Source organism: Anopheles arabiensis, chromosome 3 (assembly GCF_016920715.1).
Source record: "Anopheles arabiensis isolate DONGOLA chromosome 3, AaraD3, whole genome shotgun sequence".
Taxonomy (NCBI): Eukaryota; Metazoa; Arthropoda; class Insecta; order Diptera; family Culicidae; genus Anopheles; species Anopheles arabiensis.
In genome coordinates, this window is record NC_053518.1 from 38378127 (window position 1) to 38396478 (window position 18352).

Genomic DNA, 18352 nt, shown 5'->3' on the forward strand with positions numbered 1-18352 from the left:
GTTCGGAAGACGGGACGGCGAGCGTTTTAGGAAACATTCTTTCCGTTGCGACTTTCAGTCACCGTCTGTCGCTGGTCAGGAATAGATCGTGCTACCAGTGTGTCAGTGTCAACGTGTGTGTGTGTATGTATGAGTGGAGCAAGCTCGGATCGGTTCGGCTGGCCGGTGTATGAGCTGAGTGTATGGTTTTGTTTGTTTGGTGAGCAAGTTTGTTTGCGTTTCTCAGTATGAGGCGTGAGTAAAGAATGCGGTTCACTTCACCGTTGCACCGAAGTGACAGCCAGTTAGTGAGTGTCTGTGTGTGTGGTGCGTGTGTGGTTTGTTGTGATTTTTGTCTGCACCGATGAGATCATCACTGGCGGTGTGAGCAATCGCGAGAAATGGTTTTAGGTTTCGTATTTTTTTAAATTATTTTTTTATAGCAATATGAGTGATGGAATAGGATAGCTGAATTTGGGTTTTGTATAAAATAATTAAGTGGTATGGTTTAATATAGTTAGTATTGTAACGAACATACCCAACCGCATGGAGTGCTGCTCGCCACTCTGCGCTACTCCCTGCGTAGGGATTTCAGTGTGCGAGCGTGCGGGCTGGTGAATTATTAATGGTTCCCGTTGCGACACTCGCTCACACGCCCTGACCAAATCGACACTGGACTATCAAATTGTCCATCAAGAAAAAAAACCTCTCCCACACACACACACACACACACACACACACACACACACACACACAGCTCCCACACAGAAGTGGACCCTCTTCCTCACCCTTGTACGGGACGTTCGTTCACTGGTTGCTTTGTCCTGTAATCGGAGCCGACTGGCACGTTGTTCCTCCCGATTTGGTTTCCGTTGCGTGGTCCGGCGAACGGTGGAAAGCAAAAGGGCCATCGAACTGGCTGGCGCCTTCAACACGTGTGGAAATGGAGAACGTGTGAATTAGTTCCATGAAAACAAATGGGGGGAAAAAGAAAGCATTAATGTGTGCAAGCGTGTGTGTGTATTGGTGACCCAATTTTGTCGCTTGATGGTAATACATTTGACCTGGTAAAATATCAAAAGGAACGTTTTTTTGGGGGGAAAATGGCATGCAAAGCAGTATTTGAATTTTGAAATTCCTTCCCCGGTGGAAAAGTAGTGTAGAAAACTCTGTGGCGAAAATTCCTAGCTAGTAAAAGGTGACTTACAAACGGTGACGGTAACAAAGGCGAGCATGCTTTCCTTGCTAGACGGAAATGGACTTCTAGGAACTGCACAAGTAGTGTGCTCTATTCCCAGCGAGTACATCAGCGAGGACTTCAGGCAATCACAACAGAAATAAAGGAGCAAGTAAATGCTGCTGAAAGAGCACATAAAACCAGTGAAGCACCACCACAGATATGACGCTTCGTGGCCACCACGAGCACGTGTTGGAATTGCAGGAAGGCTCTTCATTTTAAAAATTTAATACCACAAAAGGAAATGAAGGTAGTAAAGCTGGCATAAAAAGCGCCAAAGCGCTTGATAGGGATTGTCCTTTTTCGTTGGCTTGGCTTTCAAAACTTGAACTGTGACGCAGCGCCGAATGTAAAAAAATCTGCCAGTGGAACTCGTAAATAACCCTCAAAATGTTTGGCTCGGAAGAAGCAAAAGGAGGGTGGCGGAATAGAACGAAAAAAATCCACGAGAACGGTACGAGACCGTACCTGCCGGGTGTTCTTTGATTGGAGTTGGTGCATTCAAGTCCGCCAGTGCGGTAAACGGTAAAGTTTCGGTTACTTTACAGCTTCGTTTGTCTGCTACCCGTCATCCTGGATGAGGCACAGGGTTGGCAAAGGGTAGGTGCTTTGTCTTAGCTGTGTTGGCTTGGAAATCGGACTGTAAATAGATTCACTTGCTTTAGAGTCTTGCAGTAGGAGGTTTAATAAGGATAGAGAATTAGTTCAAGAGTTGAAGAGATAAAACCGGCTCCCCCTCTTATGGCAAGATGAAGAGAATTACTTAATGCAGGAATGTGCAATGATTTCACTCGCATCTCTCTGTGGAGCAATGCATCGTGTCAGAGTAAAATAGTTGCTCTGGTCTAGGTCGAGCCTGATCTTTCGATCGTGGTAGGAAGAGTGTGCATCATTGTACTAGCCCTGCACAGAACATTATCGTAAATCGAGCATTTTTATGGTATTAGACGGAGAAGTAAAAAAATCATAGTTAGGGAGGTTAGTGAGAGCGGAAGCTAGTGAGAATGAATGGAGCTTAGCGATAGGTACGGGTAATGGCAATGTAGCCAGGCGATTTTTACAGTTGTCTTACAGTTGCATAAAACGACGCGAGGCTAGCGTATAAATTGCATCACGGCTCGTTTAATAATGCATACAGCAATTGCAATTTCATTGCAGAGGTCGTTGGCCTTGCTTGTTGCGGTATGATAGGTTGCTTTTTATTAAAATTTCTCTTTGGTATAATATAAATTGTAAATAAATGGGAGTTCCTCAATGATTGAAAAGCAGATTTAAATCTAAATTATCACAATGACCATTCCCTTTTTTGAATGCCATCCTCAGCGGCTAGCTCTGGGAGTTGATTCTGCCATGACTCACCTGCCAAACCCCACTATGTTTGGAGACGATGGCACTACCCTTTGGTAGCTAAGCAAAGACATATACCAACACAGATCAAATAATTGATAAGCGAAAAAAAGCAAACGAAACGTCGACGGCTCTCGAGACTGAAAGGCACCACTCCACGCACACTCATTTGGATTGACTATCACGCACGAACCCACCGGCCCGTCGGCTAGTGCGAACCATCGACCATAAGTCAAATGGGGGAAAAGAGATAAAAAAACGGAAGAGGATGAGTAGTAAAAATAAGCCATGGTTGGTACAGTTTTTACACGCGGTCAAATTTTCACTATCGCTGGAGTCAATCTGCAGGTTGCCGCAATTGATGTGGTCATGAATTAAAGGTTAAACTGTCACAAGCTTCAGTAGCACTCGGACTACCGTGATGTTGATTAAAAGGGAGTGAATGGTCACTGTGGAGCAGCACAGGTCAATCATGAAACGATGACCTTTTTATAATTTATACGTGGCTTCGCATGTTACATGTATCGAATTATTTACCAAAGTAAGAGACAAATTGTATTACCTTTCGATGGAATCATATATGCAATAAAAAAGGAAAACAATCACCATGTAATTAGTAAAATTCAGTTTCTGTTTGTAAGTTATGTATGTCTGTCTAAACAAATTTTCAGAAGGTAATAAGCGCCTATTTATTATGAAGGTGCTCTAGAATACTATGATTTATCAGTTATAATGCAGCTGAAAAAAAAATCAAAACTCATAATCATTATTTAATAAAAAAGATGATTGAAATGAATAATAATATGAACTATTATTATTCATATTATTATTCCTTCAATTCTAGTCCATCTACTACAGGTTCCATTTTGTACCTTAACACCTACTTCAACTCAAGCATGAAATGGACAATTTAATGGTTGCTAATTATCAAAACAGAATTGAAGTGATTAATAAGATATACAGCGTTAGAGAAACATTAAAGAACAAAATAAAACAAGTTACTCAATGTAAACATTAGTACACTTGTTTTTCTTTCTAATGCTAATGTAACTTTAATTATTGAAAATATTTATATTTTGTCTGTCTATCAAGCATAAAACAGCGTTTTTAAATACAAGTTGATAATCAGCTTAAAATATATGATTTATGTTTATTTAAGTCTGTTAAATACATAAATACAAAAGGAGATGTATTATTTTTACAAAAAAATTTAATTAAACCATAAAATAACGTATTATGTAACAGAAAAGTTAGAAATCATGCTCTATCCTACCCAATACCATAAAATATTACGCGTTTACTACGCTCGATTATATGACTGATCCATTGTCGGGTCGGTTGATGGGTAACGATCGACAGCTACACCTTGCACACCGTGCTCAGGCTTACCAGTCACAGCCGCCAAAGGTGATTTTCACTTGTTTTTCACTAATTTTGGAGGTTTTATTTTTAGGTCCCACTAAACCTTAGCTCCCTCCCCCTCCCCCCGTCTACTTGGTCGCGTCCTCCATCTCGTCGGCTGCAATATTGTAGCTCATTGAAAACAAAAAAGGGACGGAAAATTGCGCCAACATAAACCATTTACATCAGCGCTCCACTCTCCATTCCTGGGTTTGAGTTCGCTGTCGTAATCCATCATCGAGGTCAAAGGAATTTTGCGACTACCCTCGGCACCTTTCCCGCCAACCGTTACCGGATCAGTTTTCAGTAGCAACGAAATGTGTCTCTCGTATTTTGTGTTGTTGTTGTTGTTTGTCGTTTTCTTCAACACATCTATCGGACGCAGCGAAGACGCTGCCACACTACCTACTCTAAGTAACGTTCGAGTGCAAGCGCTCGACACGCAAGGTAGCACACTGTTCCATCGTGTGCGGTTTCGGTGCAGCCTCGGGTGCTGTGAGCTGGTACCGAAAATGGAGCGTGACGTCATGGCACAGAGTAGTATAGGGACAAAGAGAGCGAGAATGTTTTTTTTTTGGGATCCTCACTGTCGAAAAATGTCAACTACCGTCATCAGGTCCGGCAGGTTTACGGGTGTCTGTCGTGTTTGGCGGTGCTTGCAAAATGTATTACAGTGCCAATCGAAGGTCAATGTGACGTAAAAATTGGTTGGAAAATAAAACCTTCGAGGAAGTAAATCATTCCTAATCGTTAGCCGCATTCGTTCCAGTAGAATCAAGGCGAGTGTTGCGATTGGTAAAAAACTTTTCCCAAGACGAAGAACACTGATGGTTTAGGTTCATGGATATTGAGAAAAAGTTTTATCCGTTCATTACTAACGAGGTATGATAAACGCTTCGGGAAGTGTATGTTTGTGTTCGTTTGAATGGAACGTTGGCAGCACGGTTCCTTGTTTGGTTTGGATGCGTGAGAAAAACGGCATTTGCAGCTGGTCGATAAATTAAACGTCGACTTATAAAATATGCAAAACACCTCACATCGAGGTTTTGGGGTGGGATTACTTTGAAGCTTTATAAAGGATTGCTGGTGGTATCTGTTCAGAAGAGAGGGGAAAACGCTAACGTATCCAGGCGAATCAATATTTCATTATGAGAAGCATCCGCTTGGGCATTGTAGGTGATGCAACATTTTAATCCAACGTGGGATACTATTCGATCGTAATCAACCACATTTTTAGGAACGCATTGAGCATACACGAAAATCTAAAGCTATTGTCCCAGAAAATGTGTATCTTTCGCCTTTCTTTTCACTCCAGGGGCTTAGTAAGAAAGGCTCCAACAGGTGGTTTACTGCTTCATTTTCACTGCATAAAAAGGTGTTAAAGGCGACAAGGAAATAAAGAATAAAGCAACCCAAATCTAAATCACTTTTTCGGTAGGTGTTGAGTGGATTCTTGCAGTGTCAACCCCAGGACCGTATAATGAAATCATCTTCTTGTAGTCGCACAGTTTTTTCTATCCCTTGTTTTCACTTCACGCCTGTCTAACCAGTTCCTGATCTATATATTTTCTTACCCAGTTTAGGTTGCCTGTGAAGATACAATCTAGAAGGACTATAGAAAAGGCACAGAAAATAAAAACCGCAAAAAGGACAAACTCCTCGCCTGGTAAAGTGCATAAAGCGTGGTGCTTTTGTTTGAATACAAATTATAAACTGTGATAATCCGTACAGGGGACGAAGGATATGTACACCCTGACCCCTGATGATTAGGGTCATCGTAGGTGTAAAAGTGAGTGAGTGCTTTTGTTTCTGAATAAAGATACTGATAAAAAGGTTGTGGATAAAGCAACAGGGAGGTGATTAAGTGAGACTGGTTTAGTAAAGTGTACGCCAGTGTCAAGTGTTGTTTTGTACCGCAGTGAAAAGGAAAATTCCCGTTTTGAGTGTATCTCACATTTTTCGGACAGCGGCCAGAAAAAAACGGAAGAAAGCTCTAGTGCAATATACGTTATGTGAGTGTGTTTGTGTGAGTGGGTGCTTGTGGAGTGAAAACCAAAGTCTTGGCAGCAAACCGGAAGGTTCGCACTCTGTTGCTTCAGCTCGTAAATCGTGTACCTACTTGAGCCAGCAACCTTGCAGTCGTTTAGGCTTCTTCTTCTAGTTTCCTGTTCCACGCGCCACTAAACGTGTGTGTGTGTGTGTGTTTTATCAACGGTTTTTTTGTTTTGAGTTTCATGGAACACTAGCATGGATTTGATATCGCTACCACCCTGCTCGAGACGCACGGAACTGACGGCAATGGCGAACGAGCAACCGATGGCATTGTCGCCGGCGTCCACCTCGGCGATTAAGATCTCGACGACATTTTTAAAGGTACATGGGACCAATTGGCCAGCAGCTTTATAAATTTCGCTTGTTTCTATCATTCTTCTTTCATTCATAGTTACACGCACGCCCACAATACTTGTTTCTGTGCTTCCTTGAAGGTTTCGTGTGGAAAGCTTCATTTTGGCTATTGTGTCGTAAAGAGGAATATCGATGGTTATGTTTCGTTTATGTTTTCTTCTTCTAGGCGTAGTTGGGCAAGATCCGCTTTTGACGATTCAGATTCAGTTCTGGTACTCAAGTTTGGCGAGGCGTCTTTTCAGATCTTATATAAAAATTGACATTTGAATTTTGTGTATTTTAAAATACCCTGTTAAACTAGAAGTCCTAACCTCCTCGTTTAATAAAGTATTTCGTACATCACTTTGGATGGATCCCTTCACACGAAGGGATCACTTTCAATGAAAAGACAGATGAATTAGAATAAAGGCGCTTCAGTAGAGGCCTTCTATCACAGACCCATTCTTATTTGCGAGTTCGTTAGACTTCCTCGAGAATCTTGCTTAGCTTGTTGGCAGAGCTTCTGGAATTCAAATGAACCTGGGAGGCAGCTTTATTCGATGTCTTCACAAGTAACTTTAAGATCCTGATTCGGCGAACTCTCGGTGGAGCGGGACTTCATTATAATGATGTTAAAACTCATGGCTAATCATTATGCTTTGGATTTGGAACAAAGGACACCACGACATTGATCACATTCTGTGGTCGCCTGAACAGTTCAATGGTCCAATAGCATCATTTTTCTCATCACATATACTGAGGACATATATTTTGTAGACTTAGTTCAAAGCTTTTTATAAACACAAATGTTTCTTTATCGCTGTATATCTTATTTATCACTACAATTCTTTTTTGATCGATTGTTTAAATCTTATACTAGACATGCCAGTTGAAAATTTAATCTTGATGTCAGAAAATATACACCAAGGTAAATGTACCAGTATGTACCAGCAAGTGCTTGTATACTTACAATTTTTATTACTTTTCATGAAAGTTACGTTATTTTTAACGATAAACTACCGTATTATGTTGAGCAATTTTTTATTTGCCGATTTCAATATATTTTTTAGAGACATTCGTGAAAATGCAAACACTGTTTTTGTTCCTATTTTCGGCAGTGTGGTCCTATTTTCGGCAGGATGTGCTCCTATTTTCGGCAACGCGAATACGGGTCAGTAAATGTTTTAACTAATGCCAATAGGTAGACAAAAATGTTTAAAACAGTTTTACACTTTCGCTTTCTTAAGATTGGAGTTGAAAAGTACTTAAATTAAATGTTTCCCATTTTGGTCATTTTGCTGGCATTTTTTACAGTCTCTTTGATGTGAGCTACAAACAAAGTAGGCATTGAAGAAAAGAGACAGTCTTGCGGCTATAGAGTACTGGCTCACAAATTATTATTTTTCTCTCAAGTTATTGAATTATTTACAGTGAAATTGGTGATATTTGATACAATAAATGTGGTTTTATTTGTCGACATACGCATTGTAGTGTTCTAATCAAGTTTTAAATGAATATTCAGCAAAATCAAAAGTGTGTTATTGTTTCAAGTTTCGACAGGAGCCCACAGCATTGATCTGTCAAAAATCAACATTTATCGTTTACCTATTTTCGGCAGCATTTAAAGTGAATAATTAATTCTTTTTAGTAATTTTAAAATTCCATGCGAGCTAGTATAAAATCTGTAATTATATAATCTTTCATAAAAACCTCACTTCCATTGTTTCAGTGCTCTGGTTCTCTTAATAATGAAACCTGCCGAACTATTGGCTGACAGCAAATCTGCCGAAACATGCTGAACTCTGGACATTTTGTTTGATATGTTGAAAAATATGCAACGAAATGATGTGATACTTCGTATATGAATAACAAATGAGTATATCTCTATTTAAAAAATATGTGCTGAGACAATTTTCAACGCGTTTTTGGTTAATTACACGTTTTAGTTACCCTCCCGAAAACAGGTACATTTTCGAATACTGGTACAGTTACCCCATATGTATTGTAAGAATAGCTGTCTTTAGTCCCTTACTGTTCATTATTTTTCTCAGTGACTGTACTTCTATTCTACCTTTTAACGAATTCTTGCTATTTATACAGTATTTTCTACAGCTGGTTGTCTAGTCGTTCAATCCTGGCTCTGTAAATTCTCTACATGGTGTGCTTCTATCGGTTTAGTTCTGTGTCCTGAAAATTTGATCCGAGACTCTCTTTCAAAGAGCATTTGTACTTTGTCATCAATGAGGCCTACAAATGTCTTCGATATATTTGTCGTATGTCCACTGAAATTCGCGATCCTTCCTTTCTTAAGACCCTTGATTGTTGCTGGAATATGCCTGTATCATCTGGTCGCCTGTCCACTTATCTCTGCCCCAAAGGATTGAGAGGATCCAGTGACGATTTACGACGATTGCATTTCGTAGGTCGCTGGGTCATCACTCTATTCCCCTTCCTTCGTATGACGATAGATGCGCTCTATTAGGCCTAGCTAAGTTGAAGCACCGCGTCTCGGTCGCTCAGGCTTCTTTCGTGGCTGACCTGATGCTTAGTAGGATTGATACTCCTTCCTTTGTATCTTGTGTATATTTTAATGCTCCTTGTCACTCCTTACGATATCGCTATCGTCTCCAGATACTTATATGTCCTACACGTTTCGCTCGCATTGAGTTATTTTTAAGACCTATTTCGTCTGTTAATTGTGCCTCAGAGCTGTTCGATTTCAATCTATCAATTCCCGTCTACCGATCCCGTCTTCGATCTTTTTTCATATCATAATCTACTTCCTCCCCTCTTCCATCCTTTTCTTACTCCCGAATATTTGTACGCTTTAGTTAGTAAGCACTCTTGCTGTAACCAGTGGCGGGTTCACAGTGTCGGGGGCCCTTAGCAGTAAGAATTGTTGAGGCCCTCTGTACATGATTACCGGGGGATACCCGGAATACGTATTGAATTACTTCAGAGGACATTTCAACTTAAATTTTGTTGCTGTCGGAGGGGGGGTGGGGGTGCTTAGGGTTTGTCTAGCACGGGGCCCCAACGTCCATCACCCATGGGCCCCTTCTTGCTAATACACTGCCATATTCTATAAACTTTTATTGATAATGGTCTAAAGATTCGCGGGACCACTCATTGACTGGGCCCCCCGCTATTGCTTACTTTGCTTACCGTTAAAATTGCCACTGGCTGTAACCCAACGTGGCCGAGCAAATAATATATATAAACAAAACAAATAACAATAGACTTAACTTTAAAACAAATTATTTTGCAGACCACTTCTTTTAAAGGAGGAAATGCCGAAAATCCAACATCAGAGCCGTAATAATAAACTTAATAAACAAATCAAAAAATTGGCTAATATACGGTAGGGCTTATGTTTTTTGTTCCGTGGCATAAATCGTTACCATTCTAAGGTTATTGATTTTACTCTCAAAGCTGACATAAAATCCTTGAAAATATTTAATTTATCACACTTATAAGGACTCTGTCTTATGCAATACGACCGAAGCCGTTCTTTCTGAATAATATAAATAAGGATTCTGTGATCAGGCCTTTTTGAAATTATTATCAAACTAATGAAGAAAAAAAAAGAGTGGATTCTATGGAAACCAAAAAAGATCAGGTTGATTAGAATGATAATAATCAATATCGCAATGTCATAAGAAATTGCATAGATAGCTCTCTACACCTAACGTACAGATAAATAACCTCAAATCATGATGCACTATCAATTTTCGCATTCAAACAATGATGAGTAGAATGATGAGTGAAAAAAAGAATGAATATTTTTCACTGGGTTAATGGATACTGCAATTCATTCTCAATAGGTTTCACTCAACACAAAACATCCGAGGGGATTGTGGTCACAGCCCACAAAGGCATCGCGTTTCAGGGCGTAATTAAACGCCTGAAGGACAATTAATTGCACGCTTAATTAATGCCGAACAGGCTGTTGAAAATGAGAATAGCGACAGCGGGTGCGATGGCTCGCAAATTAAATGGAATGCTCATAGCTATACCTTCTGTCGGTACTGGAATGTTGTAGTTGATTGATTGCTAATGCAAACTCTATTTACTCGTGCAAAGCATCGGGCTCAAAGAACATTTCCGCATGCATTAAGACGCTTCCGAGTACGATTGATCGAGCAAATACTATTCGCATTATTAGATTCATGATTGTGCATCTGCCTCTGGCACACGATAGCTGGCTGTTGGAACATTTCATTTCAATTCATGCATTTGTGATTGCGCATTCACACATCTGCTGCTGCCGCTTCCGATGCATCGGTGCATCTTGAACGGGCATGATTGTTATCATCATCATCATCATCGTCAATATCTGCGCTCAGCTTATCAAGGTGTAGGGTATGTTTGAACAGGAATACAATAATTTCCCCATGAATCGCTCCATTAGGCAGGGCCGGTGAAGGGTAGGAGAAGGGGGAGAGCTTTTGTCTCGTTTTGTGTCGTTCCATTGAACTGTGCTTCCCGGAGTGTCGCTACACAATTTGCCGACTTTCTTCTTATCCTGGTTCCTCTCCCGCTCCTCGCAGTGTAGCGCCATTGTCGGCGCATTAGCAACGTTGAACAGGTTGCAATTCAACGGCGCCAAGCTATGTGTGTGTCTATTATGCTGCACGCAAGCAACAACCGTGATCGTGTTGGGCAAACGACCCCAAAACCACGACAAACGGGACTCTTGGTTGCATGTGTCGCTTGCCATAGTTCTGCAGCTCATTTTTGCACCGTGCAGCTGAGTGAATTTGATAACGCGCTAGGCACTTCTACCTTACGGAAAGGGGTAGCGCTACTGCACACAATCGCACACACAAGCGAGGAGCGCTGTTAAGAACGCTGACGCCAAGAATGTTGACGCCAATCGGCCGATGTCTCCCCGGCGCGTGCAGGTCCGGCTAACCAAGGGGACCGAAAATAATCATTGTAGCTAAAACGGTTTAATTCGTCGTGCTGTCGGTGAGCTCGGCCTCTTCGGTTTCGCTGCACTTTATTGTACGCCACCCTCTTTATGAGCTCAATCATTACCCCTGCTTTCTTGCCTAGTCGGTTCTAATTTAATCCATCGATAACATCTACTTGCAGACGCCTGTCAAGACGGACCAGGAAATACTCCAAAATTCCATGCTGGAAGATGACCCAAATTCCAACACAATACTCCCAAGCAACGAGCTTAGCGAAGAGCACCGTACGAGCCTGGAGAAACCGGCACGCTGGGGACCACGGCACAAAGGAGCACAGGAGCTGGCGAAGCTGTACAGTAATGGTGAGTGAAGGACGTGATGTTCTTGCTTTGATAATTGAGCTTTCCCATAAGACGAATATTCCGCCCGCGGAGCAGCTGTCTCGTGAGCAGGATGGCTTAATTATGCGCTGCATAGGGTATTTCCGGAACGTGATTGACGTTTTGGACTGATACCTTACGCGATAAGATGATCCGAGAGTGAAATGCGTAAGCACAAAAGCCAAAGGTGTGGTGTCTGTGTAGCTTCTTGTTGGCAGTTGGCAGTAAGGATGTACATATTCACATGCCAGCTACTAACGCAACTGTTATTTGCATCTACGACAAAGGAGTTGTTGAGCTCAAGCACACCATTGAGGGTGATTTAATAACCGCTCTCTGGCTGGACTTGTAGTTTATGATTTGTGCCGGTTAGTGCCTGTGATTAAATTGTTCCATCAGAGAGCTTAGTTGGTGCTTTGCGATTGGTTGCTAAACGACAATTGGAGCAAAGGTTTCGTGTTGATAGGGCGCATGTAGATGGACTTATAGAATGGAGCACTAAGAGGTAACGGATAGGACAGGCAAGGACTAGGAAATTAAAATGCATTCTGCCAACAATATCTGTCATGGGAAACTGGTAATTATTTTCAATAGAAACCTTTCATTTCATAATTGAAATGCAATTGGTTTTGTGCCGGTCATGTGTATGATTTTTTGTATGAACTATTGAATCCCAAATGTTGCACACCTTGATGGTTTTATTCCATTATGGGGTTAGTTTAATAAATAATTTTATACTAATGTTTAATACTGTCATAAAATGCTTTTAGCCAATCAAAATAGGTGCAACAAAAACTAATTCGTTTTTTTTTTAATTGATTGAACTTCGTTTAGTTATCCGTTTACTGCATACTATGAAGGATTATGAGCGTTTTTAAAAAGTCTGCACATCGATGATATTTAACAGATGTCTACTACATACTAGACAATACTAGCAAACGTCATGATGCGAGAACCTACCAATATCCGGTCTCCGTTGTCATGAAAATGTAAACTCATTGTGCTTTCCTTTATTAACATCTATTTTACCCAATTTACATACTAAACGAGAAGCGATAAATTACATAACTGGTAGCTATGGAATGAATTGGTGAGGATACTATTTCAAAATTCTGCTCTGGATCTCTTTGCATCAGATCATTGCCAAACAATTCTATAGAATCATACAAAAAAGCACGAAAAGAAATCGATCACCGATGTCGCTTTATTTTTCCCGTACGACATTCCATGCCGTCTGATGCACTTTCGCTTTACCCACTGTTGCTGTTTCGATTGCTTGCGTCCGACAGTTGGCAATATTTTTTGTGCCAACTCAAACACAACCTTGAGACAGCGCACAGTGAAGGATATGCATTACCTTCTGTTGCATTCGATTTGGCAACCAGTGTTCAAAAATGCTTTCGCTCATTGAACGGATAAGGTCAAACGTGTTTGTAGTGGAACCGTTCGAACTAGGATGACAATAAATGCTCCATTTTCTACAGCACTAAAGCAGCGCTGAGACGATGGCTTGTGCTATAAATATGTCTTTCATTTGTTTGTTATGTTGGCTGGGAAATGTTAGAATGAATTCTAAAGGTTAGCACTATATATAGAACACGGGAGCTTTTTCCTTGCTTTATAGTAATTATACACTTGTTTGAAGATATTTGTATTCGTCGGATCCAGGGTAAAGCGTTTGCCCGTTTCGACTCCGCAGCTCCATTAGGTCGTTCCGACAGACTTTTGTATTGCTCGGCGGTATGAAGCACACCAACAGAAAGCCATCGGAACCGGATGTACTATACCGGTCCTTCACAATCCCCTCAACTAACCCACTTTTGATTGCTAGAACCAACGACTTCTGCGAAACTCAACGAGTGGCGGTGGTGTTGTTGGTAGCTGTAGTTCCATCGAGAAGCACCACGGGACATCACCACCTTTGTGACCCCGTGCGCCACATTGTTCGGTATGCCCGGAGGGCCATAAATAGCTCCCGCACAGCCAATCGGTCAGAAGCCTTGTTTGGTTGAGTGGGTTTGCTACAGGTTTCACATTTGGGCTACCCACCAAATGGACCGACCATTCTGAACCGGTTGGCGACGCCTGGTCATTAGCCGGCCAGTCGAAAGATTGTTTTATGTAAATGAGATTTGACTGTTGATATTTACCCGGTCGGTTCTGTTCTGTCGTTTCCTTCCGCACCTACAGTCAATGAGCTCCATTTGGCAGTGTTTGTTTCTGCTTCCTTTAAGAGGGCACGGGTGTACAGCTGCACCCCATGATGGCGAACGAAAGGTACAGGTGGTGTTTAAGCAACTCATACTCATCATGCTATACACTAATGGGGCACGCTTAGTCGGTCACGGGAGTTGCGGTTAGCATCAAGTTGATTCCAGATTACTGCGAAATTGGCCGTAGAAAATCGTGGCACATGGTACGTGGTATAGCTGCTTGCCTTGCTCAGGACGTCACTGACGATCGATTGGATTTTTGGTTTGGGTGCGCTTTTATGGCTGGCAAAAAGGAGCGAGGTGGTTGTAGTGAGGTGAAATGAATTTGGTTATTTGTGTTTTAATGAACGAGAAAGCAAAAATGAAAACTAGACTTTTTTTATTCAGCAGATCTGTCAACTCGTACTACTTAACAACTTGCGTCATGGGTCGACTTGCAAAAGAAACAAAAAAAAATGAAATAACATGAATAGAGGATAGGATCGTGAAATGTTGTTGGAGTATATTTGAAATACTCAAGTATTATATTTCATATTGTGTATTATATGAGTGTATGATGAAGCAACGAACTTGAATGAAGTTAGTTTAATTGTTTTAAACCACTCATCGGCCTAATTGCTAAACCACTCATCGGCCTGGGCATCCATGGCTGCGTGGTACACAAAAAATCTTGTAAACGGTGGGGCTCGGGTCAATAATAAGCCGTGACCATGAGTCGGACCCATATTGTAATAAGTTTGGTTCGGACGCGACGGATAGTTCAACAATGCCATACTATAGACATCACTCTTCAGGTATAATTGTGAGCACGATGGTGGAGGTTTCGGACAAACACAACTGAATTAAATACACATTTCACTTTGTTTAAAAATCGAGACTTGACCGACCAAGACTTAGCAGTGTCACTTCACGACTGCACGTACTGTGCGTAACTGTGACTCTAACTGTCTCCGTACGTCTGTCTGTCTGTGTCTCTGTGTCTCTGGTCTCATCTTACATCTTTATTTATACGGTACCTTTCTTCAATTCGATTTTGCGTTTACTTTCGCTTTGTGTCGGTTATGCTGAGGGTTAGGTTTTTCGGTTAACATATGGTTGCAATTATTATGTAAGGTCAGTTCTGGGTTCTGGCGCTTACGTGGTGTTTTGTTTCCTACGCTTACGATTAACGGTTCTGTTTGTACACACGAGGGTACGTTGTCTCCTATTTCATTATTTATGAACTGATGGTTGCTATTATGCAATGTTATTGTTTTTACGCTTTACGCACTTGAAACGTTTTTGTGCTGGGTAATGTTTTTCGCACCTACAGGGCTGTGTGCGGGTTGTGTGGTTTAAGTGTTTTGGACAAGGGTTTTTCTGCTGACTTACAATTCCTGGCGTAAGGTTATTTATGTGGTTTGGTTTGTGTTAATTTCTTGAGTGGTTATTTTATCCTTTTTTGTGTGTTGTGTGGTGTTGACAATTTGTGTTTATTAAGTGTGATGAGAATTGTGTGTGAATTGATTATAGACAGTATAGCATGTGCATGTGCATGCTACAATATATTATAAGAATATATATAAAAAAAAAACTATTGCAAAAGTCCTGAACGGCTAAATTAAAATTCGTATTTCGTAAGTGTTTGCAAAACGGTCATTAATAGCAGAATAGTCAAACATACTGAGAAAGAAATATGCCAGCGGATGCTAATTTTAAGGAAACAATTACATTTATCAGTATTGCAAACAAAACAAAAAGATGGAAGGGCTGTGAACCGGGATAAGAATTGTATAGAAAATTGCACCAAGATAGCATTAGTCGTATAGGGTAATTATAAAAGGACATGAAAAGAGAATAGGATTGCTTATAGAGATGCTTGATTGAAAACCTTTAAATGTGCCTTGCAGTCAGTAAATACATTTGATGCATTTTTGCAAATCCCTGTAACCGGGCGAAATTAAATAGTTTAATCAAAACAACTTTTACCAACATATTGTTACGCTCGTAACAACAAACGCTTTCCAGCAGGCATATTTTCTTGTCGAATGTTCAATGGTTTCAGATCAACCAAAACGCATAATTTTATGCAGATAAAACTGTTTTAAATTATGCTTATTTTACGTGCAACGACAGTATAATATCAGATTTTTCTTGAAACGATAGTTAGGTAGTAAAAGCACATCACACGGCATGTGACATCATGTGCTAATTTTGACCAACACTGTCAATCATGCAATGCGTTAAACGTAACCACAACAGAGATAATTAAAAGTACCTTGCACTTATACGAAATTGGTGGCAAGCATTTTGATGATTGTATGATTGATGATTGACCCTCTGAAACCTCATAATTGACAGTTGCGGTTTAATGTAATTAATGTCAAGACCGGGAAAGCTCGCGTCTGAATTTAGCTTCTTTTTTATTGCCCAGTGTGGTTTGTTGAGGCGTGGAATGTTTAATTAATATCATTTCGTTTCTTATTGCGGTTATGTGAGGGTTACCACAAGCTATGTGACTTCACAGACACCGTGTTTAGTGGTTTTGAATTAAAATAGTTTCCTCTTTATAGGTTTACTTACTTCCTCTTTCCCTTCTCAGTGGTTTTGTGTGTACATTGTGCTTGTAAAGGGTTTTTTTTTCTATACAACACCAGCATAATTGTTTATTCGTATCATTCCAGGAAAGCGAACTCAGGAGCTGATCTGTGTCTATATTTGCATCTCACTAATGATACTGAATTTGGGCTTAATATTGCGGCACTTCCGTTTGGAGCGCATCAGCAACGTAGTAGTGGCCGCCATTTTTGGCATTCTGACGGCAGATTTCGGTTCGGGGCTGGTACACTGGGGTGCCGACACCTGGGGTTCCGTAGACTTGCCCATCGTGGGTAAGGTAGGTTGTGATTGGATTGAAGGCTTCTGAATGCTTCGCAACACTAAACGTTTTCCTTTTTTGTTTTCCTTCGTGCAGAATTTTCTTCGGCCATTCCGGGAGCATCATATTGATCCGACGTCCATCACGCGCCATGACTTTATCGAAACGAACGGGGACAACTTTATGGTCGCACTGCCGATTCTCGGGAAGTTGGCGTGGAACTTCTTCACCAAAACGAACGCAGAAATACAGCAGGACTATGCCATCAGTGCGTACTTGTTTCTCTGTTCAATCTTCATTGCCATGACGAATCAGGTAAGTGGGTTAAAAGAGAGATTTCTAGTACCTTTTCGGGGAACAAGTTGTTGTACAGTTGACTGAAGTATCTATTACTGCATACCATTTTTCCATTGACAGATTCACAAGTGGTCCCATACGTACTGGGGCCTACCGAAGTGGGTCCTGTTTCTGCAGAATCATCATATCATTTTGCCAAGACGCCATCATCGCATTCACCATGTGGCACCTCACGAAACGTACTTCTGCATAACGACGGGTTGGCTGAACTGGCCGCTGGAAAAGATAAAGTAATTCCTTATTCACGAATAAATGAACCATGTGATGTGCGTACGAGAGCATTCAATTTATTTTTCTGTTCAACAGGTTTTGGTCAACGCTGGAAGCAATCATTGAACTATCGACAGGCCATAAACCCCGGGCGGATGATTTCAAATGGGCTCAAAAGCGTACTTGATCCTTTTCCATCATGGTGTTTCCGCTAAACCTTACCATGCAGGCTGGACAATTGTATTGCGTGATATCAAAAGTTCTGAGCTAGGATGATAACGATATTGGTAAAAAGCGAACAAACGGACTAACAGAATCGCATTTGAATTGCACTCACACAAAACCCATTTTACCAGTAGTGTTTTGTACAAATAACAACGCGATGGCCGAAAAGAAGCTTCAGCGCTGCTTTAAACCGTACATCGTTGCTTTATGTATTTTAGAACAGTTTTTATCGTACGTTTTGAGCAATTTTGATATTTTATAGATCCAATGTCTGTTCGATGCAATGTTAAACTGCAAGGTAAGAGAAGAAAAAGCTTTGAAAGATCACATGCAAAAAGCTACAAACATTGAATTAAATTAAGCTAACAATTAAGCAGAATTGCCTCAGGAAGTTAAAGTTAAAAGGGAGTGAACGCCTGCAACAGTGCATTATTTAAGTCAAAATCAGAGCCCTTTATGCACAAAATCAATTGAAAAATTTAATTAAACGGATGTAAAGTATGCTATGGAAAGGTTTTGGAGAGTAGCGATTCAGTGTGAGATACAATAAAGAATTAATCGAAATTCCGGCTATTGTTTAAATTTACGGAATTTTACATCATTTTTTATTTGTTGTGGATAATTGTATACGACCGTTATGAAATTGATAGATAATGCTTATCTATTTACGAACAAAATTTGAATTCATGAACAAAATCCTTATTTGACACGCGATGCCTCATTGTACAACAAGCACAAGAACAAGCAACAAAGTTACAAATGAAAAAGCAAAAAGAGAAAAATACATGAAATAAAGCTTACGCAACACAACTATATTTTAGCAAAAAAAAAAAAAAAAAAAAAAA

The 18352-nt window shown here is 40.6% G+C and overlaps 1 protein-coding gene and 1 long non-coding RNA gene across 8 annotated transcripts; both read left to right on the plus strand.

The window, feature by feature from the left end:
• The first annotated feature begins 52 nt into the window (after nt 1–52).
• Nucleotides 53–18352, plus strand: LOC120903482 (plasmanylethanolamine desaturase). 7 transcript variants are annotated; one of them, XM_040312932.1, is made up of 7 exons: nt 53–390; nt 5543–6337; nt 11447–11627; nt 16522–16733; nt 16812–17030; nt 17133–17302; nt 17379–18352. In XM_040312932.1, the coding sequence occupies exons 2-7, from the start codon at nt 6212–6214 to the stop codon at nt 17467–17469; spliced, it is 999 nt and encodes a 332-aa protein (XP_040168866.1). In that variant the 5' UTR covers nt 53–390; nt 5543–6211; the 3' UTR covers nt 17470–18352. The 7 variants fall into 7 exon arrangements, with proteins under 7 accessions (XP_040168866.1, XP_040168868.1, XP_040168871.1 ...); XM_040312934.1 differs by having other exon boundaries at nt 53–363; XM_040312937.1 differs by having other exon boundaries at nt 53–234.
• Nucleotides 7799–8260, plus strand: LOC120903483. The gene is made up of 2 exons (XR_005739607.1): nt 7799–7975; nt 8079–8260. It is a non-coding gene; the product is annotated as an uncharacterized LOC120903483 (long non-coding RNA).